Source organism: Lolium perenne, chromosome 7 (assembly GCF_019359855.2).
Source record: "Lolium perenne isolate Kyuss_39 chromosome 7, Kyuss_2.0, whole genome shotgun sequence".
Taxonomy (NCBI): Eukaryota; Viridiplantae; Streptophyta; class Magnoliopsida; order Poales; family Poaceae; genus Lolium; species Lolium perenne.
The window spans coordinates 163,653,701-163,679,886 of record NC_067250.2 but is presented as its reverse complement, the minus strand read 5'-3'; the positions used below and the strand labels follow the sequence as shown (position 1 = coordinate 163,679,886).

Genomic DNA, 26,186 nt, shown 5'->3' with positions numbered 1-26,186 from the left:
CCTGCACTTAAATAATTAATTCATATTATTTAAAAAAAATTCGCGATTGTTCATGTCGTGAAAAATAACTTGTCAACGTGATAGATAGACTTCGTCTTACAGAAAAGATAAGAAAAGCGAAGCGGGAAGGGTCACAAAGAGCTTATTTTGGGCTCTGTTCCCGAGGCATACTCTTCTAGATAGAGAGGTGTCAGGCTGCAGAAAACAGTCAGCCCTAATATCCACTATGGTCGACCGTAAGGCCACCATGGTCAAGCTTAAATCCACATTGGAGACGCCCTTACGTAAGGGGCACAATTCATAAGATAAGGCCGACCAAAAGGCTGAATGATTAGGAAGAGACATATTTTATGAATAGTTGCAAGTGCTGTTTCAAATCATCTTTCTAGACGAAGAAATATTCTAGAGCCCTAGACAGTAATCTAGTAAGTAACATATGCTGCAATTCACACGCCACTGTTGCAGCACCAGCTCATAACTTCAAATTCCCAGTCCGTTATTACGTCCTATTCCCACTCCACCGTGGCAGGTGGTTTTGATGTTATGTCCTGACAAACACGGTTAACGCCGCGCACATTATTGCAGATCTTCTTCACCACATCTACCAGGAACTGGCGTTCAAAATAATACCTGACAGAATTTAAATGAAAAAGGTAACAGCTGTGAAAATATGCAAGATAAGATCAATAAACTACAAGAGATATACTACCTAGATTTCACTGCATAAACAATGTTAGTCCACACTTGTTAAATTAGAGATCATATTTCTGTACAGTTCTAACACAATACGTAAGGCCCTAAAAAAATCCTATATTAAGTCCTTTACAAAATAATCAATGTTTTAGGTTTGTCCTAAGTTAAACTTCTCAAAGCTTGACCAAAATATAGTTACTGTCAATATCCACAACATGAGATCTATGAAGTACAAAAAAAAACATTGTATGTTTAATGTAATAAAACTAAATTTGTGTTTTAGATGTTGATATATTTGTCTATAAATTTGGTCAAACTTGAAGTAGATTTCACTACATAACAGAATCATGTGTCTACATCGATTATTTTGGGAAAGAGGGGAGTAGAATTTACCACATAATAGAAACATTTGTGGCCAACACATTTAGTGTATAGATACATCCAAATTTACAAAAATCTAAGACAGATTTTTATGGATGGAGGGAGTAATATGCAAGGTCCTAAGAAAATCCTATATCATACTAGGTGAGTACGAAGGGCAACAGAGATGCGACTAATACATGAATACACATCTAAAATGCATGTTATTCAACAATTGATATAATGACCAAGATCATATGGGCAAGAGTTATGACTTGAGAGATTATCAATTTCGCTTTCCAGTTGTACCATCACAATAAAGCAACTCGGCAGACTGTTAACCGGATATTACAACATAGGATATTGATTTTAGGCTGGGCCACAAAAGCTAACAAGCAATGGATTGTAGGTGAATGCTAAACTGTCTCGTTGAAACTACTAGTATTCACAAAGTACTCAGGCAAGAACATAGCAACCAAAGGGTGAAGCACAAACATTGTTCCTGGGCGCTGGGCTCATTGGGAAACAGAACAGTAAATTACAACTGCAGCTAAACATGGCACACGTACTTTGTGCACAGGGCCTAGAGTAACATTAGAGTACGTTTGCAATATAAAGCTGCAAAGAGAGGATGAAAGAGGTGAAGTTCAATGCAGCATACCAATCTGCAGTCATGCCATCCTCACTGGTAATTGCCCGTAAAGCAACAGCATGCGAGTGAGTTCTCTGGTCACCCTGGACCCCAACTGTTTGGACAGGCAAAAACACAGCAAAAGCTTGCCAAATTGTATCATAGAGGCCTGCATCTTTAATGGCTTGAACAAATATCTCATCTACCTGAAAGGCATGAACAGAGCAGTTCACAATTAACAACGTATATCAAAGATGATTCAGCAAATATCCAAAGGTTCAAAAAGCTCAAACCTGACGAAGAACCTCCAAAGCATTGCCTTCTGTAACATCACCTAGGATACGTACAGCAAGACCAGGCCCAGGAAATGGGTGTCGCTTTAAGAATGACTCTGGGACATTTAAGATACTTCCCAACTTCCGTACCTTTTGGAGGACATAAACTCAACAAATAAATAAGTAATATATGAACCAAATGGCAGCAATTTCTAAGTTACGAGTGTATCTTTCCCTAGAGCATGTCAGATTATGAAAAGAGAAGTGTCAATAAAAACATGAAGCATAGATATATATATGTGTGTGTGTGTGTATAAGACCTCGTCCTTGAATAGGAGCTTCAGTGGTTCAATGAGCTTCAACTTCATGTCTACAGGAAGACCACCTACATTGTGATGGCTTTTGATGGTGTGGGAATGTGTCCTCCCACTCCCAGGAGGTGGGCATGATTCAATCACATCAGGGTATAATGTTCCTTGAACTAAATATTCAGGTCTTTTTCCTATCTTCTCTTCTAGCATCTGAGCAAATTTGTCAAAGACAGCTATGAATTCCCTGCCAATAATCTTCCTTTTCTCCTCTGGGTCTTTGACTCCTTTTAACTGGCTAAGAAATTGCTCTGAGGCATCAATACATGTTACGGGAAGGTGCAAGTCACTATCAAAGGTTAACATAACTCGTTCCTTCTCCTTGTATCTGCATATAAGGTCTAATGTCAGTTCACTGCACATTGATTCCGAACAAGACCATGCTGGAGAAACAGTTATTACCTTAATAGACCGTTGTCCACAAAAACACAGTGAAGCCTATCCCCTATCGCATTGTGAACAAGAGTGGCCGCAACTGTTGAATCAACTCCTCCAGATAACGCACAAATCACATGTTCATCAGAACGAACCATACTTTGGATGGTCTTAATTTCCTCATCCAGCACATCTTGCATCTTCCAGTCAGCTTTAATCCCGCAAACATCAAAAAGAAAGCGGCGCAGTGTTTCAATTCCTTGGGGCGAATGTGTCACCTTGCACAAGCAGAAGATTAGAAAGTTTATGACAACGAGACTAATGCATATAGTTTTATGAAGAAATATGTGTACTTCCATACACACTACAAAGCAACCACATAACAGATATGATAATTTTGATAACAAAAACAATCTCGTAAATATAAAATCAATACTACACAACTCCCCCAAACATTAACTTAAGATTAAAAATATAGGCACCCTACTCAACCATTGAATCATTCTCTGCCAAAAAACAGACAAGTTACTCAACCATTGAATCAATCTATACCAAAAAAACAGACAAGTTAGTGGACGATCAAACTTCTATTTTCCCTAGGAGAGTGCTAGAGGAAATACTGCACAACACAAAGTTCCCCACAGTTAGCACAAAATAGAATAAAAGGTTCATCTCTCATGTGGTGCACAAGCCCTTTTGCATGGCCAAGAGTGATTCTCCCAACTTAATTGATACTTTAAACTGCGACGAGACGAACCAAGAAAGATGTCCACTTTTTACATCTAACACGTTCATCGATTTGCTGCATTGTATCCAACCTGTTCTATGGACTGAAACCATGTTCACAAATTCCAGTACTCCAGTACAAAAGATTCCAGCTAGAACCATAGAAATGACCAGATAGACATTGTATGTCAAGCTTTTCCTTATATCTCTTATTATTCTAAGAAAAAATGTAATCCTCTAACCTTATCTCGAATCTCATATAACGAAGCAACTATTTCCTAGTCCAAAAACTCTATTAACTAATGTATAGCTTAATATAGAAAATAACCAATCCATATTTCACTTTAAGGGAAAAAGTCACCTGCAATTCAAACAAAGGTAAGAAACGTAATAGACAGAATTTATATCTTAGTTTAAAACTTCAAATAGATCAGCATCTATCCAAAATGACAGAAGAAAATAGCAAGAGTCAGCTACCTCCGGGTGGTACTGTAGTCCATAATACCGCTTCTCCTGATGCTCGATGGCCGCAATCGCGCCCTGCACGCTGCGGGACACGACCTTGAACCCCTCAGGCAGTTTGACGACCTCGTCGCCATGACTCATCCACACCGACTGTCGCTTCCCTGCCTCCCCCTCACCATAAAGAGCTGAGGACCGCGTTGTTACCTCAACCTCCATATCGCCGTACTCCTGCCGCTCGCCGGCCTCGACGGCGCCGCCGAGGGACTGCACGAGGAGCTGCATCCCGTAGCAGACGCCCAGAACGTGTGCACCTGCGTCGGCGGTGAAATCGAGGAATCCCTCGGGGAAGGAGGGCGCGCCCGGCGCGTGGACAGAGTGGGGTCCGCCGGAGAGTATGACAGCGCGGGGACGTAGCCCAGCAAGGGAGGAGAGCGGGGTGGTGCCGGAGACGCACAGGGAGAGGACTCCGAGCTGTCGGACGCGACGGGTAATGAGGTGGGTGTACTGCGATCCGAAGTCGAGGATGAGGACCAGGTTCTCGCCGGCGCCTGCGGAAATCGGGAGCGAGGAGGCAGAAGCGGAGCCCATAGCGGCGGTGGCGGCGGCGGATGGGATTAGGGTTTAGAGAGTTTGAGGTTTATAAGAGTAGGAATGCCCCGTGAGCTCCTTCGTTTCAGATACGTTTCAGGTACGTGGGTCTAAGAGCATCCCCACTCGTGTGGCGCTCCGCACGCTCAAATCCGGCGAAATTTTCGTCCGGATTGGAGGAAGATTTGGCGTGGGAAGCGCCGAAGTTACAGCCGTTCCCCCGGCAGGTGTTGTGGGTATACTTCATGGGTGTACCATCGATAGTGCCTAGATCCGGCAAGCCCGGGTGGCCCACAGATGGTGATGAGGCATGTGGCCCATCGGGCGGCCCAGTTGCTGTTGATCCTGACGGAAGATGTCCGGCCCAGGAGCAGGGAGCCGGATCCAACCGACATTGAGGAGGACCCGGATCCACGGAGGTCCATTAAGGGACCCGGATCCGGTACGACGTAGATGGAAGGGCGGATCCTTGGCGTACACGGCAAGACATTGTACCGTAGTTAGGTAACCTGTATCCGGGTAGGACTCTCCATGTAAACCCTAGATCCGTGCGCCTTGATAAGCCGGCTCCTGGGAGCCCTAGACGCAGAACCACAACTCAATGTAACAGCGCGAAAGCGCCCGGATAATTCCGGACAAGCAGACGGTAGGCCCCGTCATCGTGCAGGTGTTCCGAAGCTGGGTAAATCGCGTACCACCGTCCCGTGTGCACTCCGCCCTATGGCCCCTACTTCTTATCCCCCTCGTGAGGATCCCTCCTCCGAGGCACCGTCGATTAGGCAACGACAGTTGGCGCCCACCGTGGGGCCTGCGGCGTCTGGAGGCCGGAACCGGGAGGGTTCCGCCATGGGAAGCTACGACGACACCATCGCTGTGGGGCGCGTCCTCTACGCCGGAAATCTGCCGTTCGTCCCTCCGGATGAGTGCTGGATTCCGGCTAAGACAAACCCCGTCAAGCTCTCCATCATCCCAGTTGGCGGCATACACATCTTCATCGGGGAAACCGTCGATTCCGGCGGAAACCCACTGGTAAGTAACGCAGACGCGACCGCTGCCGAGCTGGACGCAGTCGCGAAGATCCGATCTGAGATGCAGGAGCTTCCCAAGGAAGATTCCGCCTCGGATCTGAAAATTTCAAAGCCCACCCAATCCGCCCCGAGCAGAAACAACGGTGGAAGACCAATGCATCCGCCCGGGTCTCCTGTGTGTTAGAAAAGCAGAGGTGCCACTTCGTACACTTCTTGGCCCATACCTCCGGAACCGCCCCTCAAGAAGACGGAGCTGGTCCCGAGCAGATCGAGGCACCGGAAAACGACGCTGCTCCGGATCAGGTCGAGCCTGTCGGAGAGAGCGGCACTCCGGCCGAAGAGTCGATTTTGGGGAACTTAAGCCCAATTTCCGGGGATACCCCCTCCATGGATACTGAAGAGTTCAACCGCAAGCTAGGGGAATACGGTTTCGGAGATCAGCCTGAAGTTGAATCCGCCCAGCCTAAGCAGGTACTTGCGACCGTAGCGGCGCTGGGAGAACCTGGATCAGAAGGGGAAACCAACCAATCCGACCCTCAGCCATCCCGCCAAGGATCTCCAATGTCACGGGAGCGACCCCGCAGGGATTCTTCCTCGGAGGAACTCCTGTCACCTGAAGAGATGGTTGCACAAGCAGGCATGGATGCAGTTTATCGCTCGGATATTCTTAACAAACCCATCACTCCCGACGACGTAGAAGCATTAGAAGCTAAGAGACTGGAGATGCTGGCCACAGCCAAGAAGTTTAAGGACATCGCAGCCGCCATGCTGGAGGAAAGGAAGCACGCCGCAGTTTTTGTGGAAGACTTCATCCAGCGTGAGCAGGAGGTGGACGAAGGACTGGCAAAGGTCAAGGAACTCCGAAAGCATTGGGAGGACAAGATCGTCGAAGCTCATCATGAGGTCCAAAGGGTCCGGCGTGACTTGATAGCTCCCCGCAGGATCACCTTCGCAACTCCAACGGAGCAGCAGCCGCTCGCAACCCCAAAGGACAATATGACGAAGGCTGCAGAGATCTTGAAGAAAAATAACGAGGAGATCGACATCGACTACGTTCGCACGCTCGTCGCTTCAGCAATGAGGCAGCAGAGCAAGGCGTACACTTCGCACAGATTGGAATCTAACTCGAGCATTGCGTCTCCACTGCGCACGACGGTCGCCATCGAGATGACGAATCGCGAACCGGGTCTTCGGAACGCAGAAGGAGAACAGCCAGAGAGCACCCGAATCCAATCCCCGTCCCATCAAGGACGCCTCCATCAGATCCACGAAAGGGAAAGGATGCAATGTACTCTGGACGGGACAAGTATCGCAACCCCTCTCCTCCACCTAATGGTTACCCGCGACCCCCTCGCCGCCGTAGTCCAGCTGGAAACACCAGGCCCCCAGGGCATGGTGGGATTGTTATCCGCGACAACGTGCTGCCATCAAGAAACAGAAACAGGGAGCGCACGCCGGAACCTCGCCGGAACCAGAACAACGATCGTGAGCCCGAGCCTAGGAGGAGTCGGAATGAGGAGCGCGACCCGGAGCCTCGCCGGAGCCGGAACGACCAGGGCAGCCAGCGCCACGGCGAAGGCAGCCACAGGAGCCGGAGCCAGCACCGGGAAGGCCGAGGAGAATCTGAAGGCGGAAGCAAGAAGTCGGATCGACCCCCTCGCAGGTCTCCCTCACCACCACCTAGTGGTGGCGGCGGAGGTGGAGGTGGAGACGGCGGCCGGAGATCTCGCTCTCGCTCACAATCTCCTCGCCTCGGCCCGCGCGACGCGCGGGAACGCCTTAACGAATACAGAACCGACTACATCGGTCCGAAGTGCTTTGGCAGGATGATTCGAGAGGAACCAAAGCCAAGGATGAACCTCAAGCTACCCGGAAACCTGAAGCATTATGATGGCACCGAAAGGCCGGATACCTGGATTGAGGATTACTATAATGCAGTAACCTTCGCCGGAGGAACCCCTAACATCGCTTGCCGCATGCTCCAGTTGTACCATGTAGGTCCAGCCCGGATCTGGCTCAGTGACCTCGAGAAGAATTCCATCTTTTGCTGGTTTGACCTGAAGACTGCTTTTGAGAAACACTTCAGAGGCACCTACAAAAGACCTGCCACGGCAAGCGACTTGCAAGCCTGTATCCAGAAGAAGGGAGAATCTTTAAGACACTTCCTCACACGATGGTTAGCATGCAGGAACGAGTGCGAAAATGTCGACCACACCACTGCCATGTACGCCTTCATTGGTGGACTGCAAAGGGGAGGATTGCTGAGGCATACGCTCACTCGTTTGGCTAACTCAAATAAACTGACTTTGGATGAAATGATCTCCATTGCCAGTGATCATACGGCCGCCGATGATGATGCAGGCGGTGATCTCGCAGCTACAGCAATCCCCCTACATCAACAAAAGAAGAACCGTGATAACGGCAACAGCAGCCATAAACGCAAGAACCCTGATGACCAGAAGAGTGGCGGATCCGAGATGGTCACCATGGCGTTTCAACGCGGAGGTTCAGGAGGCGGAAGAGGACGCGGCCGTGGAGGCGGAGCCGGCAGGGGTCAGCAGCATGGCACTGAGGTCACAGCTGGCAGATCCCGCGCCCCGCAAACCTATGAGGAGTACAGAGACATGCCCTGCCTGGCCCACTTGGACCCGGTTACAGGGAAGTCCACTCACACCAACCGCAACTGCAAGTGGGTCAATGATCTAAAGAACGACCCGGAGGCAGGATACAAGCGAGCCCGGAAGCACCGCCCACGCGGCAAGGGAGGCAAGGGCAAGAACAAGGACAAAGAGGAAGACAGTTCCGAGGCGATGGATGAGGATGATAACTCGCCGGATCCCAAGGCAGGGTCCGCAGGTAAATCCAACCCATTCGAGAAAAAGAGCGTGGGGGCTTACCACACTTTCCTCGGAACCCCAACAGTCCGCGCTACCAAGTCAGCCACCCGGATCCTGAACGCCACAGTTCCGGCTGTGCCGCAGTATGTCGTGGTCTAAGTCCCGTGCACATTTGATAGGGAGGATCACCCTGCCATTGTGCCAAAAGAATGTTACGCCTTGGTTGTAAGTCCCCGCATAGATGGGTATGACTTCTCCAAGTGCCTCATGGATGGTGGAGCCAGCTTGAACATCATGTACCTGGAGACTCTAGAGCGGATGAACCTCACCAAGGAACAGCTCAAACACAGCAACACTGAGTTTCATGGCGTGGTTCCGGGTAAGAAGGCGAATTCCCTCGGCAGCATCACACTTCCCGTGGCTTTTGGCGATGTTCACAATTTCCGCGAGGAGAAGATCACGTTTGAAGTTGTGCCCTTCAAGAGCTCCTACCATGTCATCTTCGGCAGGCCCACCTACCACAAGTTCCACGCAAGAGCGTGCTACATCTATAACAAGCTGAAGATTCCGGGTCCTAAGGGTATGATTACCGTATCCGGAGAATACAAAAAGGCTCATGAGTGCGAGTTAGGCGAAGCCGCCTTCGCAGAGTCTGTGATATCTGGAGAAGAGCTGAAAGGCTACAGAGCCACGGTGGATCCGACTGAAATGCAGACCACCAAGAAGCAGATCTCCGAGCACAAAAACTCCTTCAAGGCCGCGATAGAGACCAAGAAAGTCAACTTCAAGGAAGACGACGATTCCAAGCAGGTCTCAGTCGGAGCCAACATGGACCCCAAATAGGAAGACGCGCTCGTCGAGTTCCTCCGCGCTAACATGGATATCTTCGCATGGCAGCCTTCTGACATGTCCGGAGTACCAAGGGAACTCGCCGAGCACTACCTCAACATAAACCCGGGGGCTAAACCGGTGAAGCAAGCTATGCGACGCTTTGGAGACAAGAAGCGCCACGCCATAGGAATGGAGTTAGCAAAGTTACTAGAGGCAGGTTTTGTAATAGAGGTTATCCACACTGATTGGATCGCAAATCCCGTCCTTGTACCCAAAAAGAACACTGAAATACTAAGAATGTGCATCGATTACTCTGGCTTGAACAAACATTGCCCGAAAGATCCGTTTCCCCTGCCGCGCATTGACCAAGTCATTGATTCGACGGCAGGGGCGGAACTTCTGTGTTTTCTTGATGCGTATTCCGGGTATCATCAGATCCGGATGAAGGAGTCCGACCAAAAGGCGACCTCATTCATCACCCCGTTCGGCACTTACTGCTATGTTACTATGCCATTTGGCTTGAAAAACGCAGATGCCACCTACCAACGTACGATGCAGCGGTGCTTGAAGGACCAAATTGGCCGGAACGTACACGCCTACGTCGACGACATCGCGGTCATGACTCGGAAAGGATCCGACTTGATCAGCGATCTCACAGAAACCTTTGAGAATCTCCGTCGGTACAAGATGATGTTGAATCCGCTAAAGTGCGTCTTTGGCGTACCAGCTGGAAAACTCCTTGGCTTCATTGTCTCTAATAGGGGCATCGAAGTTAACCCGGAAAAAATCAAGGCAATTTTGTGCATAAAAAGGCCAACTTGTCTCAAAGACGTGCAACGGCTCACTGGTTGTGTCGCAACAATCAGCAGGTTTGTTAGCCGTCTTGGCGAGAAGGCACTTCCCCTGTACAAGCTATTGAAGAAAACAGACAAGTTTGTCTGGGACGAGGCAGCAGATGCAGCACTTCAAGGATTGAAGGAAATACTCACCTCCCCACCTATCCTAGCAGCTCCAGGAGAGTCAGAGCCTATGCTCCTTTATCTGGCAGCTACCAACAGGGTCATCAGCCTCGTCATCGTGGTTGAGCGACAGGAAGAAGGTCACGAGTACGGAGTCCAAAGGCCAGTCTACTATATTAGCGAAGTCCTTACGGAGTCCAAACAGCGCTACCCTCACTTTCAGAAGCTGGCCTACGGAGTATTCCTAGGCAGCAGGAAGCTGAGACACTACTTCCAGGAGCATCCAGTAACAGTCACGAGCAAGGCTCCGCTGTCAACGATTCTCAACAACGCTGACGCAATAGGACGCACAGCAAAATGGGGCATCGAGTTATCTGCCTTCGACATCAACTACAAAGTCAGGACCGCGGTCAAATCCCAGGTCTTAGCAGATTTCGTCGCAGATTGGACAGAAGCTCCGGATATGAACCTGGAGCCGGAACCTGAGACATGGGTCATGCACTTCGATGGATCCAAGCAGCATCAAGGCTCGGGAGCCGGAGTCACCCTGAAGTCCCCTACCGGAGAAGAACTGCAGTACGTCTTGCAGATACACTTCGAAGCTACAAATAATATGGCGGAATACGAGGCTCTACTACACGGATTGCGCATCGCCAAGGAGATAGGGATCAAGCACATCATATGTTGTGGAGATTCAGACCTGGTGGCACGGCAAGTAGCCGGAACCTGGAACGCCAGAAACTCCGTCATGGCGGCTTATAGAGACAAAGTTGACGAGATCGCCAAACATTTCCTCGGATACGAAGTCAAGTACGTCAGGCGAGATGACAACACAGCGGCAGATATGCTATCCAAGCTCGGATCCGGCAGGAAGCCAATTCCACCCGGAATTTTCCTGGAGCATCTCCGGATACCCTCGGTGAAGGGCGCTAACCCGGAAAACCCAGAGGTGGCAGTATCTCCGGCTAGGGAAGTGATGGCTATCATTCCGGCTTGGACACAGCCTTTCCTGGACTACCTCATTGATCAGAAGTTGCCAGAGGACGAGGTCCTCGCGCGACAGATCATCAGACGAGCAAGATCCTACACAATTGTTGATGGACAGCTCTACAAATGAAGTGCAACAGGTGTATTTCTCAAATGCGTCTCCAATCAAGACGGCATTGAAATCCTCAGAGAGATCCATGCAGGGGACTGCGGGCATCATGCCGCCCCCAGGTCACTCGTTGCAAAAGCTTTTCGGCTAGGTTTTTACTGGCTCACAGCTAAAGAAGATGCTGACAAAATAGTCAAGACCCGCCGAGGTTGTCAGTACTATGCTACTCAACCAAACGCTCCAGCCCAAGAGCTGAAGACCATACCTATCACCTGGCCGTTTGCGGTCTGGGGGCTCGATATGGTTGGTAAGTTAAAAAGATCATCTCCTGGCGGTTTTGAATACCTTCTGGTCGCTGTTGACAAGTTCAACAAGTGGATCGAGGCAAAGCAAGTGAGGAAAGCCGACGGTGCTACGGCACTAAAATTTGTCTGCAGCCTCGTGATGAGATTCGGCATCCCACACAGCATAATCACAGACAATGGCACAAACTTCGCACAGGGAGAATTGAAGGATTACTGTGAAACAGTAGGGATTCGACTGGACCTTGCATCTGTGGCTCATCCACAATCAAATGGTCAGGTTGAAAGGGCTAACGGCCTAATATTATCAGGAATTAAGCCGCGCCTTGAAGAACCGCTGCGACGAGCAGCTGGAGCTTGGGCTGACGAATTGGAAGCTGTTTTGTGGAGTTTACGAACTACCCCTAACAGATCAACAGGGTTTACCCCATTTTTCCTGGTATACGGATCCGAAGCCGTGCTTCCCTCCGACATCATCCACGATTCACCGCGAGTTTCCGCCTACAATGAAGAAACAGCTGACGAGGCCAGACAGCTATCTGTGGACCTGATCGAGGAAGCTCGGAATCTAGCTGACCAGCGCTCCGCCATCTACCAGCAGAAGCTCCGACGCTATCACAGTCGTCGAGTTCGGAATCGCTCTTTCATGGCAGGAGACCTGGTCCTCCGCCTTCGGCAGGTGAAAGACCATAAGCTACAGTCTCCATGGGAAGGACCCTTCATCGTTAGCAAAGTGCTTCATAACGGATCATACTACCTTGTTGATTTCCGTGAGCTGAAGGATAGACCTGCTAATTGGCACCGGAAACGCAAGCGTGAGGATCCGGATGACATCTACGACGAGACAGATCGCCCTTGGAACATTGCACAGCTACGTCCTTTCTACACTTAGCGTATTTTTTCTCGAGTTACAAACTCTGTAATAGTTATACATGATCAATGAAATAAAGCTTATGGTTCACTCTCCGAGTCTTTTACCTCCTTTACTTGTTCATTTTTAGATCATGTATGTTTTCCGACTAAAACCGCAGAGCTGGATTTTTCCGCCTAGGCGTGTATGAAAGTTGTGATTTTCAAAAATCGTCCTTTAGGACGTAAGCTTAAGTTTTCTGATTAAATTGTTATCTGTTGCGAACTCGTGGATTCCTAGTAGCGATTTCCGGCACCTATGCTTGGGGGCTTGTTTCCGCGGTTATTGACGGATTGCCATTGGGCTTCGTCGCCGCTGGCGAGTGTTTCCGGCTAAGGTCCTCCGGCTCGCGGAAGGTCAAGCGGGCAAGCCGGAAAAACAATAAAAATCAGCACTTGCTTTCCAACATAAAACGAAACATGCACATAATATTAACGGATAGCAGGATAAGTGTTTCCACCCCATGCATAGTCGTTTCGTTTCCTAGCTACTTAAGAATTTAAAGTCTTATTACAAACCCACTCTGGGGCTAAAATGATGCAACTTGTTTCATTGTCTAAACAGGAACTCTACTCGGAGTCCTCTTCTTCAGATTCCTGGTAGGCGGAGCCGTCGTCGTCACTGTCACCGGATCCGGCTTCGGAGTCATCACCAGAGCCTCCCCCGGAATGCTCGACGCTTGACCCGGAGCCTTCCCCATAGTACTCCGGCTCACCCTCTTCCTCCTCTGCATCGGAAAATCCCTTGGGCAGATCGTATTTGTTATACCAGAACGAGTGATTCACTCGCCTGACAAACAACTGCTCATAGCCTTGGGTTTCCGCAAGGATGGCACCCATGTCGGAACCCTTTGGGGCTCCGCGTGCAACATTCGCAAAGTTGAGCGAGGGGAACTGAGCCTTGCAGGTGGCCAAGACCAGGGAGGCGACTCCGCGTGCGGAAGATTTTTGCCAGTCCTTGATGAAATCCGGCACTTGTTCCATAAGATTGGTCATCGTATCGATGATTGTGGTTTTGGCCTTCTTCAGAGACAGAGTCTTGGCGATTCCGCGACAAGCTTCAAATAATGCGTCAATAGAAATCCGCGCTTCATCGTATGCCTCCGTCCTCTTCAGGTTCGACTCTTTTGACCACTCGAAGCCAAGGCTCGCTGTGGAAGAAGGAGGTCCAGTTCCGTTAGAAAGAAGAAGGTAGTCGGAGCAACGATACGGAAAAAAGCTTACGGAAGATAAGTTGGTCGATGGCCTCCGCCTCCGCTTCTAGAACTTTGTTCTTGGCTACCAAGGAAATCACGCGACCCTGGCTCTTCTCTAGTTTTTCATTCAGATCCGCCAGGTCGCGGGCATGCATCTCCGAGAGCTCCTTCCTCGCCTCAGTCTCCTTGTTGGAGGATTCTTGGATGAAGGTTTTGAGGGATTCATTCTCCGCCTCAAGCACCTTGACCTTGGCGGATAGCTCATCAAACGAGGAGTGCTTGGCAGTTTCTTCTGAAGGCGGAAAATTGCACATATCAACCATCATGAACAGTTATATCAGTATACGAAATCAACTCGGATCTCGTACCACGGAGGCGGGTCTCAAGAAGTTGGACAGCCTTCTGGCTGTTTTCCGCGTTCTGACACAGCCCTTCGATCTCCGTGATCTGCTCCAACACATGAACGCGGAGATCCTCGTGCAATTTCCGCGTCGTATGAGAAGCAGAGAGGAGTTAGCCGGATATTTTAAATCTGGGGGGCTGGCGAGGAATTCAAATTCTTGAAGAAATAAAAATTTTAAATCTCCGCCTAAGGTACATTTTGAGAAAGCATCGGCTAACACATGTTACTCGGAAATGTCTGACCCAATGCTTGGGGGCTAGTATTACCTGCCGCACTTCTTTGTGCTTGGTGAAAAACTCTTTCAGATCGTTCTCCAGGACGGTGAGCTCTTGCATCTCCTCATCCGACTTCCCCCAGACCTTGTTCAGCATGGCGGAAACTTCCGTGTGGCGCTCGGCGAGTGTAAGCTTTTGCAGAGACTGGGTCGGACGAGGGTCCACCCGGATCGCATTGGAGGCCTGAACGAGCTTTACCTTCTCCTCATATTCTTCCTCGGTGGGCTCCGCGAAAGTGGCGCTTGGTTGATCTTGAGGAGGGGCAGACGAGGAGGCACCCTTGGCGGAATCGCCGTGGTCGGCGGGATCTTCTGGAAGGTCTTCAAGGTCGATGACATCCTTGGGATCCGGCTTGGAAGCAGATGAAGCTTTGGGTGGGACCTCCACCTCTGGAGTAACAGGAACTGAAGCCGGAGATGGCTTGACCTTCTTCTTCAAGACCTTTGGAGCCTTGGGGGGCTGGCTTCCGGAGCTTCAGTAAAAAGAAAAAAGCATAACAAAGTGAGGAATTGCTCGTGGAGCTAGAACTTGGATCTCGGAAACAGACACTTACCCGGAAGGTTTGAAGAAGTTCTGGATGGCGGGCTGCCCCTTGTTGCTGGTGTTAATCAGCTTGAGGCGTTTCTTTTCCGCCTCCGCTTTCCGAGTTGATGCGGTGCTAGGCACTTCGCGGGCGCGTTTGGCGGCGGGGCTGGAAGGAGCAGGCCTCTTCCTCTTAGGAGGGCGCGGGGCCTCGTGGACTTCCGCCTCTGATGCAGCTTCCTGATCCGTGTTGCCGGTGGAAGGAACCCGGAGAAGAGTTCCGAGTTCACTTTCTTCGAGCGCCTCAAGCTAATGCAGTGATAAACACTTAGGCAAAAAAGTTCAAATACGAAGAAAACCGATGGATTAAATAGTCGAGACGACGTACCGCGGTTCCGGAACCATTCATGTGAATGTCTTTGTTGCACACATGAACGTGAAGTTCACGCGGAACCTTGATGAGGACCCGGATCCTCTTGTCGATGGCGTCGGCGGATAAGTTGTCTTTTGTGGCGCGCATTGGATCGTCGCGCCCTGAGTATTGGAACATCAGCCGGTCCCTGTGTTGGAGCGGCTGGATCCGCTTGGTGAACCAGGAAAGGGTCAAGTCCTTCCCTGACAGCCCCTCCTCCGTGAGCTTGCAGATCCGCCTGACGGCGCGAGTGAGCTCGGGCGACTCGGAGAGGTGGGGGCAGTGCGTCCATGTCGGAAGCTCGGTGGCGGGGCAGTTCTTGAACGGCGGCAGCCTCCTTGTGCTCGCCGGGTCGGAAACGTCCTTCAAATAGAAGAAGCCTCCGGACCAGTACCGCGCGGATTCATGGCGGTCAGTGTGGGGGTAGACGCGGCCCGGGCGGATCATGAAGGTGATGGATCCGCATGTTGCCAGCTCGGTGGAGTTCCGAACCCTCTCCTTCTTAACGGTGAAGTAGTATTGAAACAGAGAAAGCTCGGGAGTTACCCGGAGATGGCCCTCGCACAGGGTGACGTGATTGCTGATCGCGAGCACGCTGTTTGGAGAAATGTTGTGGGGTTGGAGTCCGTAAACCTTCAGGATCTCCAGGAAGAAGTCCGAAGGCGGAGATGAAAACCCCCGCTCCACCAGTGCCTTTGTCAGCACCATTTCGTTTTCCTCCGGAGCTGGGGCTAAGGCATTAGGAACTGACCTCCAGCTTCCGGGTTGCAGGAAGCCCTCCGCCTCGAGATTCGTCAGCTCCGTCTTGGTGGTGGTGCATGGCCACCACTTTCCCTTGGCTTCAGCATCTCGCTGACGAGCCTTTGAATTTTTGGCGGCGGTCTCTTCCGCCTTGTGCTCCGCCTGATCCTCCCCGGAGGCCTTCTCCGGGTTAGCGGAAGTCCCTTCGGTTTCCTTGCCGGAATCCTTTGAAGGACCCAGCTTAACTGGAACGAAAGGTGGAGGGGCGGAGGAGATTGGGGTGGCCATGATTGGTTCAGAGGCTGGAGGCGGAGTCATTGAAGACATCTGAAGAAAAGACAAATGGCGGAAAATGTTCTTTAGTCGGATCCAGCATCGTCTTCCCCAAGTTCATCCCTACCAACTATGGCGCGAGAGCAAAGTTCGAGAACTCACTGTAATGGCGTTTGCGGCGGTCGGAGTCGCCGGCGACGAGGTTTCCGCGCGGTGGCTCGCTGATGTTAAGAACAAGATGAACACGACGCGGCGGCGAAGCAACTCTGGCGATGTTCTGGTGAGATTCCGGCACGGCGGAGAGGGAGCTCGCGGCGGCGCTTGGCTGAGAGGTGAAGAGGGGGGTGAATGAGGGTTAAGGCGTCGACGGCAGATATTTATAGGCCGGCGGGACGAGATTCGTGTTCCGCATCCTGTGGTCGGAACGCAAGCGTCGCGCCGTTGGATGCGTGACACGTGTCCTAAACCCTAAACGGTAAAAATGGCTAGAGATAAGTTACCGCGCAAATCGCGCGAAAATGGCGCCAGAATTGGCGGAACCGTTTGAGTCTTTTAAGATTCCGGGTAATTGCGTGAGGATAAGTTGGTTTTCATTCGCGAGCAGGGAGTAACCCGGAAACGTTTTTCGGAACGTCGATGGATGAAGTCCCGCAGGATGGGAGCATTTTCTGACTAAAAGTTGGGAAAGGAAGAAAATGTGAAGTTGGAGTTCTTCAAGTTTCTCCTCGTTACCAATGTTTGCCGGAGATCATGATGGACTAGCAAGGCGGAAACAGCAGGTGAAACTCGGAGAACTCTGGGGGCTACTGTTGTGGGTATACTTCATGGGTGTACCATCGACAGTGCCTAGATCCGGCAAGCCCGGGTGGCCCACAGATGGTGATGAGGCATGTGGCCCATCGGGCGGCCCAGTTGCTGTTGATCCTGACGGAAGATGTCCGGCCCAGGAGCAGGGAGCCGGATCCAACCGACATTGAGGAGGAACCCGGATCCACGGAGGCCCATTAAGGGACCCGGATCCGGTACGACGTAGATGGAAGGGCGGATCCTTGGCGTACACGGCAAGACATTGTACCGTAGTTAGGTAACCTGTATCCGGGTAGGACTCTCCATGTAAACCCTAGATCCGTGCGCCTTTATAAGCCGGATCCTGGGAGCCCTAGAGGCAGAACCTCAACTCATTGTAACATCGCGAAAGCGCCCAGATAATTTCAGACAAGCAGCAGTAGGCCCTGTCATCGTGCAGGTGTTCCGAAGCTGGGTAAATCGCGTACCACCGTCCCGTGTGCACTCCGCCCTATGGCCCCTACTTCTTCTCCCCCTCGTGAGGATCCCTCCTCCGGGGTACCGTCGATTAGGCAACGACAGCAGGAAACCCCCAACCTCGACCATTTGATATATTTCAAACAAATTCAACATAAAATTTAACAAGTTCGGCAAACAAGAGTATAAAAATTGCTGAAACAAATGGACATCTGTTCTTGCATAAGCTCGACGAACAAGAGTACAAAAATTTAACAAGTTCGGCAAACAAGAGTACAAAAATTGCTGCCATCTCTTCTTGCATAAGCTCGATGAACATCTGTTCCTCCTCTTCGTCCGAGTCCATGGCCGGCGAGGCAAATGGACGAACACCTGACGGGCGTGGTCGAGGCAACATGAGCCGCGAGCGACGAGGAGCAGGCCAAAGTCGGAAAACAGGCCGGCGGAAGAGCAGCCAGATAGGCTGTCGTCCAAAGACGGCAGAATATAGGCAGGTGGGGAAGGAGGGGCGGCGGAATCTGGGCAACAAGCCGGCGGGGTGGTGCCGGCGGCGAGAGAGATACGAGGGGTGGGGGAGATTTTGAGCGACGTGGCGGTGGGGTTCGTGCGTCGAGTCACCGACAGATCGGTCCCTTCCCCGCTTTTCACTCGTCCGGAGTCCCCGAGCGCGCCCCGGGGGGCCGGGGATGGCGTGGCCTCGCCAGATGGATGAAGGGCCAAATCCGGACGAAAACGAGGAACCGGGGGCGCGACTGGGCCGAATTTCGCCATCCGGATGGGAAAAACGTCGCTCGGGGGCCTCGTCGGGGGGACGACTGGAGATGCTCTAAGAGACATCTCCGAGTCCAGTCGCGTCCTCCAAACCGTCCTCAATCCGCGCCGGATTAAACGTTGACGTGTTTTGTTCGTGCCGCGTTTGGGAGACGTCGCTCCCCAGCCGCGTCCTCCAAACATTAAAAATACTTCTTTTTGGTATTTTTATTTCAATTTTTACAAACAAATACATAATTGTGAACGTGGTTTACAGGAAGACACAGTTTGGAACATGGTTTTTCACAAACTAATACATAGTTTGAACCATGGTGGACACAAATATAAAATTTTGCAAAAAAACTAAACCTAATTAGACCGTGCATCGAAGGTTTCCTGTGTTCGCTGCTGATAAAGAATACTCGAGGGCACACCCAGTCACCCAAACTAGAAAATCCAGCGGGAGGATGGTGTCCTTGTTGGTTCTACCGATGAGGCGAACATCCAGAAACTTCCGTGCACGTATTCGCTATGAAGAAACAACACTCTTCATCATCAGTCGTCCTTCTCGTCGGTGTTGTCGTCGTGGTAGTCCAATTGGCAGCGCGTCTCGTCGAAGACCTTGACGCTCATGTCCCTGTCGCCGAAGTAGGAGAACAGGAGGATGAAGCCGGCTTCGAGGTTGTGGTGGCGCACGAACTTCTCCCAACCGATGTTGAGGTACATCTTGCCGCGCGCGTCGTAGATCACATCGACGATCCACCGGTAGTAGCCGCACGCAGCCTCCCGCAGATGCATTGTGCGCGGGCGGTCGTCGCCGGGGACGTACTCAGCGAAGGAGTCCGGTAGCCTCTGGATGCCGTGTGGGTTGCCCTTGAGGACGAGGATGAACTCGAACATCACGCCCGGCTCCACGTCCATCTCCGACGGTGAAGACTGATGTCTACTCACGCTTCTTTTCTTGTAGACAGTGTTGGGCCTCCAAGAGCAGAGGTTTGTAGAACAGCAGCAAGTTTCCCTTAAGTGGATCACCCAAGGTTTATCGAACTCAGGGAGGAAGAGGTCAAAGATATCCCTCTCATGCAACCCTGCAACCATAAAGCAAGAAGTCTCTTGTGTCCCCAACACACCTAATACACTTGTCAGATGTATAGGTGCACTAGTTCGGCGAAGAGATAGTGAAATACAGGTGGTATGAATATATATGAGCAGTAGTAACGGCACCAGAAAATAGCTTGATGCTACAACTGGCGTGTGGTTGATGGTGGTGATATTGCAGGCAGTACAGATGCAGTAAAACAGTAAACAAGCGATGATTGCAGTATTTAGGAACAAGGCCTAGTTATTATACTTTCACTAGTGGACACTCTCAACATTGATCACATAACAGAATAGATAAATGCTATACTCTACACTCTCTTGTTGGATGATGAACACCACTAATTGCGTAGGATTACACGAACCCTCAATGCCGGAGTTAACAAGCTCCACAATATTCGATATTCATGTTTAAATAACCTTAGAGTGCACGATAGATCATTGCAATTACACCAAGTACTAACATAGCATGCACACTGTCACCATCACACTATGAAGGAGGCATAGATCACATCAATACTATCATAGCAATAATTAACTTCATAATCTACAAGAGATTACAATCATAACCTACGCCAAGTACTACACGATGCACACACTGTCACCTTTACACCGTGCAGGAGGAATAGAGTACTTTAATAACATCACTAGAGTAGCACATAGATGAATAGTGATACAAAACTCATATGAATCTCAATCATGTAGGGCAGCTCATGAGATCATTGTATTGAAGTACATAGGAGAGAGATTAACCACATAGCTACCGGTACAGCCCTTAGCCTCGATGGAGAACTACTCCCTCCTCATGGGAGACAGCAGCGTTGATGAAGATGGCGGTGGTGTCGATGGAGATGCCTTCCGGGGGCACTTCCCCGTCCCGGCGGTGTGCCGGAACAGAGAGACTCTGTCCCCTGGGATCTTGGCTTCGCGATGGCGGCGGCTCTGGAAGGTTTCTCGTACCGTGGCTTTTCCGTCTCGATGTTTTAGGTCAGGGACCTTTATATAGGCGAAGAGGCGGAGTCGGAAGGCTGACGAGGCGACGACACAATAGGGGGGCGCGGCCCCCCTCTGGCCGCGCCGCCCTCGTCGGTGGGCTGTGGCCCCCCTCCGCGGCTCTCGGGTGTTCCGAAGCTTCGTGGGATTTTAAGATCTTGGGCGTTGATTTCGTCCAATTCCGAGAATATTTCCTTACTAGGATTTCTGAAACCAAAAACAGCAGAAAACAGGAACTGGCACTTCGGCATCTCGTCAATAGGTTAGTTCCGAAAAATGCATAAAATCATCATAAAGTGTGAACAAAACATGTAGGTATTGTCATAAAACAAGCATGGAACATAAGAAATTATCGATACGTTGGAGACGTATCAGCATCCCCAAGCTTAGTTCCTACTCGTCCCGAGTAGGTAAATGATAACAAAGATAATTTCTGAAGTGACATGCTACCAACATAATCTTAATCATACTATTGTAAAGCATATGAGATGAATGCAGCGATTCAAAGCAATGGTAAAGACAATGAGTAAACAATTGAATCATATAGCAAAGACTTTTCATGAATAGTACTTTCAAGACAAGCATCAATAAGTCTTGCATAAGAGTTAACTCATAATGCAATAAATTCATAGTAAAGGCATTGAAGCAACACAAAGGAAGATTAAGTTTCAGCGGTTGCTTTCAACTTGTAACATGTATATCTCATGGATAGTTGTCAATGCAAAGTAATATAACAAGTGCAATATGCATGTATGTAGGAATCAATGCATAGTTCACACAAGTGTTTGCTTCTTGAGATGGGAGAGAAATAGGTGAACTGACTCAACATAAAAGTAGAAGAATGGCCCTTCGCAGAGGGAAGCATCGATTGCTATATTTGTGCTAGAGCTTTCATTTTGAAAACATAAAGAGAGCATAAAAGTAAAGTTTCGAGAGGTGTTTGTTGTTGTCAACGAATGGTAGTGGGCACTCTAACCCCCTTGCCAGACAAACCTTCAAAGAGCGGCTCCCATGAAACATTTTTATTTTTGGGTGGCACTCCTTCCAACCTTTACTTTCACAAACCATGGCTAACCGAATCCTCGGGTGCCTGCCAACAATCTCATACCATGAAGGAGTGCCTTTCTATTTTAGTTTTATTTAGATGACACTCCTCCCCACCTTTGCTTTCTCAAGCCATGGCTAACCGAATCATGGGGTGCCGTCCAACAATCACATACCATGGAGGAGTATCTATTTTTGTAAAATTATGAAGGTTTATTAATTTGGGACTGGGAATCCCATTGCTAGCTCTTTTTGCAAAATTATTGGATAAGCGGATGAAGCCACTAGTCCATTGGTGAAAGTTGCCCAACAAGATTGAAAGATAAACACCACATACTTCCTCATGAGCTATAAAACATTGACACAAATAAGAGGTAATAATTTTTGAAGTGTTTAAAGATAGCACTCAAGCAATTTACTTTGGAATGGCAGAGAAATACCATGTAGCAGGTAGGTATGGTGGACACAAATGGCATAGTTTTTGGCTCAAGGATTTGGATGCACGAGAAGTATTCCCTCTCAGGACAAGGCTTAGGCTAGCAAGGTTGTTTGAAGCAAACACAAGTATGAACCGGTACAGCAAAACTCACATAAGAACATATTGCAAGCATTATAAGACTATACATTGTCTTCCTTGTTGTTCAAACACTTTACTAGAAAATATCTAGACCTTAGAGAGACCAATCACGCAAACCAAAATTTAGCAAGCTCTATGTATTTCTTCACTAATAGGTGCAAAGTATATGATGCAAGAGCTTAAACATGAGCACAACAATTGCCAAGTATCACATTATTCAGGACATCATACCAATTACTACATGTAGCATTTCCCGTTTCCAACCATATAACAATTAACGAAGCAGTTTCAACCTTCGCCATGAAAATTAAAAGCTAAGAACACATGTGTTCATATGAACCAGCGGAGCGTGTCTCTCTCACAAACAAGCATTTATTCAAACAAAAACAAAAATAAAAATAACAAACAGACGCTCCAAGTAAAGTACATAAGATGTGACCGAATAAAAATATAGTTTCAAGAGAAGGAACCTGATAATTTGTCGATGAAGAAGGGGATGCCTTGGGCATCCCCAAGCTTAGACGCTTGAGTCTTCTTGAAATATGCAGGGATGAACCACCGGGGCATCCCCAAGCTTAGACTTTTCACTCTTCTTGATCGTAGTATATCATCCTCCTCTCCTGACCCTTGAAAACTTCCTCCACACCAAACTCAAAACAACTCATTAGAGGGTTAGTGCATAATCAAAAACTCACATGTTCAGAGGTGACACAATCATACTTAACACTTCTGGACATTGCCTAAAGCTATTGGAAGTTAATGGAACAAAGAAATCCATCCCACATAGCAAAAGAGGCAATGCGAAATAAAAGGCAGAATCTGTCAAAACAGAACAGTCCGTAAAGACGAATTTTAAAGAGGCACCAGATTTGCTCAAATGAAAATGCTCAAATTGAATGAAAGTTGCGTACATATCTGAGGATCATTCACGTAAATTGGCATAATTTTCTGAGTTACCTACAGAGAATTAGGCCCAGATTCGTGACAGCAAAGAAATCTGTTTCTGCGCAGTAATCCAAATCTAGTATGAACCTTACTATCAAAGACTTTACTTGGCACAACAATGCAACAAAACTAAGGTAAGGAATACTGTAGGAATACAGTAGTAACAACTTCCAAGACACAAATATAAAACAAGAGTACTGTAGTAAAATAAAAACATGGGTTATCTCCCAAGAAGTGCTTTCTTTATAGCCATTAAGATGGGCTCGGTAATTTCAATGATGCACTCCCAAGAAATAGTATTTGAAGCAAAAGAGAGCATCAAGAAGCAAATTCAAAACAAATTTAATTCTAACATGCTTCCTATGCATAGGAATCTTGTACATAAACAAGTTCATGAAGAGCAAAGTAACAAGCATAGGAAGATAGAACAAGAGTAGCTTCAAAATTTTAAGCATATAGAGAGGTGTTTTAGTAACATGAAAATTTCTACAACCATATTTTCCTCTCTCAAAATAATATCCAGTGGCATCATGAGCAAACTCAACAATATAACTATCACATAAAGCATTCTTATCATGAGTCTCATGCATAAAATTATTACTCTCCACATAAGCATAGTCAATTTTATTAGTTGTAGTGGGAGCAAATTCAACAAAGTTGCTATCATTATTATTCTCATCATCAAATATAGGAGGCATATTGTAATCATAATCAAATTTATCCTCCATAACAGGCGGTACCAAAAGACTACTATCATTATAATCATCATAAATAGGAGGCAAAGTATCATCAAAGTAAATTTTCTCCTCCATGCCCGGGGGACTAAAAAGATCATGCTCATCAAAACCAGCTTCCCCAAGCTTAGAATTTTCCATATCATTAGCAACAATGGTATTCAAAGTGTTCATACTAATATGTTCCATGGGTTTTTTAATTCTCGCATCAAACCATCCATGTCTTAACTCAGGAAAAAGAATAAAAAGCTCCATGTTGCTTTCCATTATGCCAAACTAGTGTAAAACAAGAAACAAAAAGATGCAATTGCAGGATCTAAAGGAAATAGCTTCGAGTACTTACAACGGCTCCGTAAAATAGCTTAGTAGCCGAGAACCGGAGTGTGAGTACCTTTTACCTTTCCTCCCCGGCAACGGCGCCAGAAAAGTTTGACTGCCCAGGACTGGCGCGTAGTTGACGAGGGAGGAAATGGTGTAGCTTTCCTTCATTCCCCGGCAACGGCGCCAGGAAAGTGCTTGATGTCTACTCACGCTTCTTTTCCTGTAGACAGTGTTGGGCCTCCAAGAGCAGAGGTTTGTAGAACAGCAGCAAGTTTCCCTTAAGTGGATCACCCAAGGTTTATCGAACTCAGGGAGGAAGAGGTCAAAGATATCCCTCTCATGCAACCCTGCAACCACAAAGCAAGAAGTCTCTTGTGTCCCCAACACACCTAATACACTTGTCAGATGTATAGGTGCACTAGTTCGGCGAAGACATAGTGAAATACAGGTGGTATTAATAAATATGAGCAAGAGTAACGGCACCAGAAAATAGCTTGATGCTACAACTGGCGTGTGGTTGATGGTGGTGATATTGCAGGCAGTACAGATGCAGTAAAACAGTAAACAAGCGATGATTGCAGTATTTAGGAACAAGGCCTAGGGATTATACTTTCACTAGTGGACACTCTCAACATTGTTCACATAACAGAATAGATAAATGCTATACTCTACACTCTCTTGTTGGATGATGAACACCACTAATTGCGTAGGATTACACGAACCCTCAATGCCGGAGTTAACAAGCTCCACAATATTCGATATTCATGTTTAAATAACTTTAGAGTGCACGATAGATCATTGCAATTACACCAAGTACTAACATAGCATGCACACTGTCACCATCACACTATGAAGGAGGCATAGATCACATCAATACTATCATAGCAATAATTAACTTCATAATCTACAAGAGATTACAATCATAACCTACGCCAAGTACTACACGATGCACACACTGTCACCTTTACACCGTGTAGGAGGAATAGAGTACTTTAATAACATCACTAGAGTAGCACATAGATGAATAGTGATACAAAACTCATATGAATCTCAATCATGTAGGGCAGCTCATGAGATCATTGTATTGAAGTACATAGGAGAGAGATTAACCACATAGCTACCGGTACAGCCCTTAGCCTCGATGGAGAACTACTCCCTCCTCATGGGAGACAGCAGCGTTGATGAAGATGGCGGTGGTGTCGATGGAGATGCCTTCCGGGGGCACTTCCCCGTCCCGGCGGCGTGCCGGAACAGAGACTCCTGTCCCCCAGATCTTGGCTAAGCGATGGCGGCGGCTCTGGAAGGTTTCTCGTACCGTGGCTTTTCCGTCTCGATGTTTTAGGTCAGGGACCTTTATATAGGCGAAGAGGCGGAGTCGGAAGGCTGACGAGGCGACGACACAATAGGGGGGCGTGGCCCCCCCTCTGGCCGCGCCGGCCTACTGTCTGGTGGGCCTGTGGCCCCCCTCTGGCGGATCTCGGGTGTTCTGGAAGCTTCGTGGGATTTTAAGATCTTGGGCGTTGATTTCGTCCAATTCCGAGAATATTTCCTTACTAGGATTTCTGAAACCAAAAACAGCAGAAAACAGGAACTGGCACTTCGGCATCTCGTCAATAGGTTAGTTCCGGAAAACGCATAAAATCATCATAAAGTGTGAGCAAAACATGTAGGTATTGTCATAAAACAAGCATGGAACATAAGAAATTATCGATACATTGGAGACGTATCAAAGACGACGGCGTGGCAGGCGACGGCGAGCGTGACGCTCTGCCGCGGCCACGACCACGGCCGCGAGCTCGGCCTCCGCCTCTACCAGACATGGCGTCGTCTCTTGTTGAGATGGTGGCGGCTAGGGTTGGGGAGAGAGGCGCTAGGGTTTGTGTGTGAGAGGGACGACGAGAGGTGGCCCTTTTTATAGGCCGGAGGGAGGCGGGGGAGCGGTGGCGCTCATTAACGCCGGCACGCAGATCTAGGCACGACGAGACGCGTCGCTGCGCCTCTGCGGGAACTGCACTGTCGCTGCGGGAATTGCACCGTCGCTGCGCGCCAATAACTTTCGTCGCGAGGTAGGCGACGGTTAGGTTAAAATTTATTGTTCCGCTGACGGGGTTGGCCCCGTGATACGTCCATTTTGCATCACTATTTTATATCATAATTTATTGTTATTCATTGATATATTTCATATTTAGAGATGAT

The 26,186-nt window shown here is 48.7% G+C and overlaps 1 protein-coding gene across 1 annotated transcript; it reads right to left on the bottom strand.

Annotated features, from left to right (window-relative positions):
• Positions 1-328: 328 nt before the first annotated feature.
• Positions 329-4,560, bottom strand: LOC127300975 (uncharacterized). Its single transcript, XM_051331171.2, has 6 exons — positions 3,906-4,560; positions 2,730-2,980; positions 2,280-2,655; positions 1,978-2,109; positions 1,715-1,890; positions 329-630 (listed from the first exon to the last, which is right to left on the bottom strand). Exons 1-6 carry the CDS (start codon positions 4,479-4,481, stop codon positions 507-509), a joined length of 1,635 nt encoding a protein of 544 aa, XP_051187131.1. The 5' UTR covers positions 4,482-4,560; the 3' UTR covers positions 329-506.
• Positions 4,561-26,186: the final 21,626 nt, after the last annotated feature.

Coding starts and splice junctions, on each gene's coding strand:
- LOC127300975 (XM_051331171.2), bottom strand. CDS start 4,481: ATGGGCTCCGCTTCTGCCTCCTCGCTCCCGATTTCCGCAGGCGCCGGC. Junction 1,891..1,977: donor CTTTGGAGGTTCTTCGTCAG/GTTTGAGCTTTT, acceptor CATGCCTTTCAG/GTAGATGAGATATTTGTTCA. Junction 631..1,714: donor GATGGCATGACTGCAGATTG/GTATGCTGCATT, acceptor AAATTCTGTCAG/GTATTATTTTGAACGCCAGT.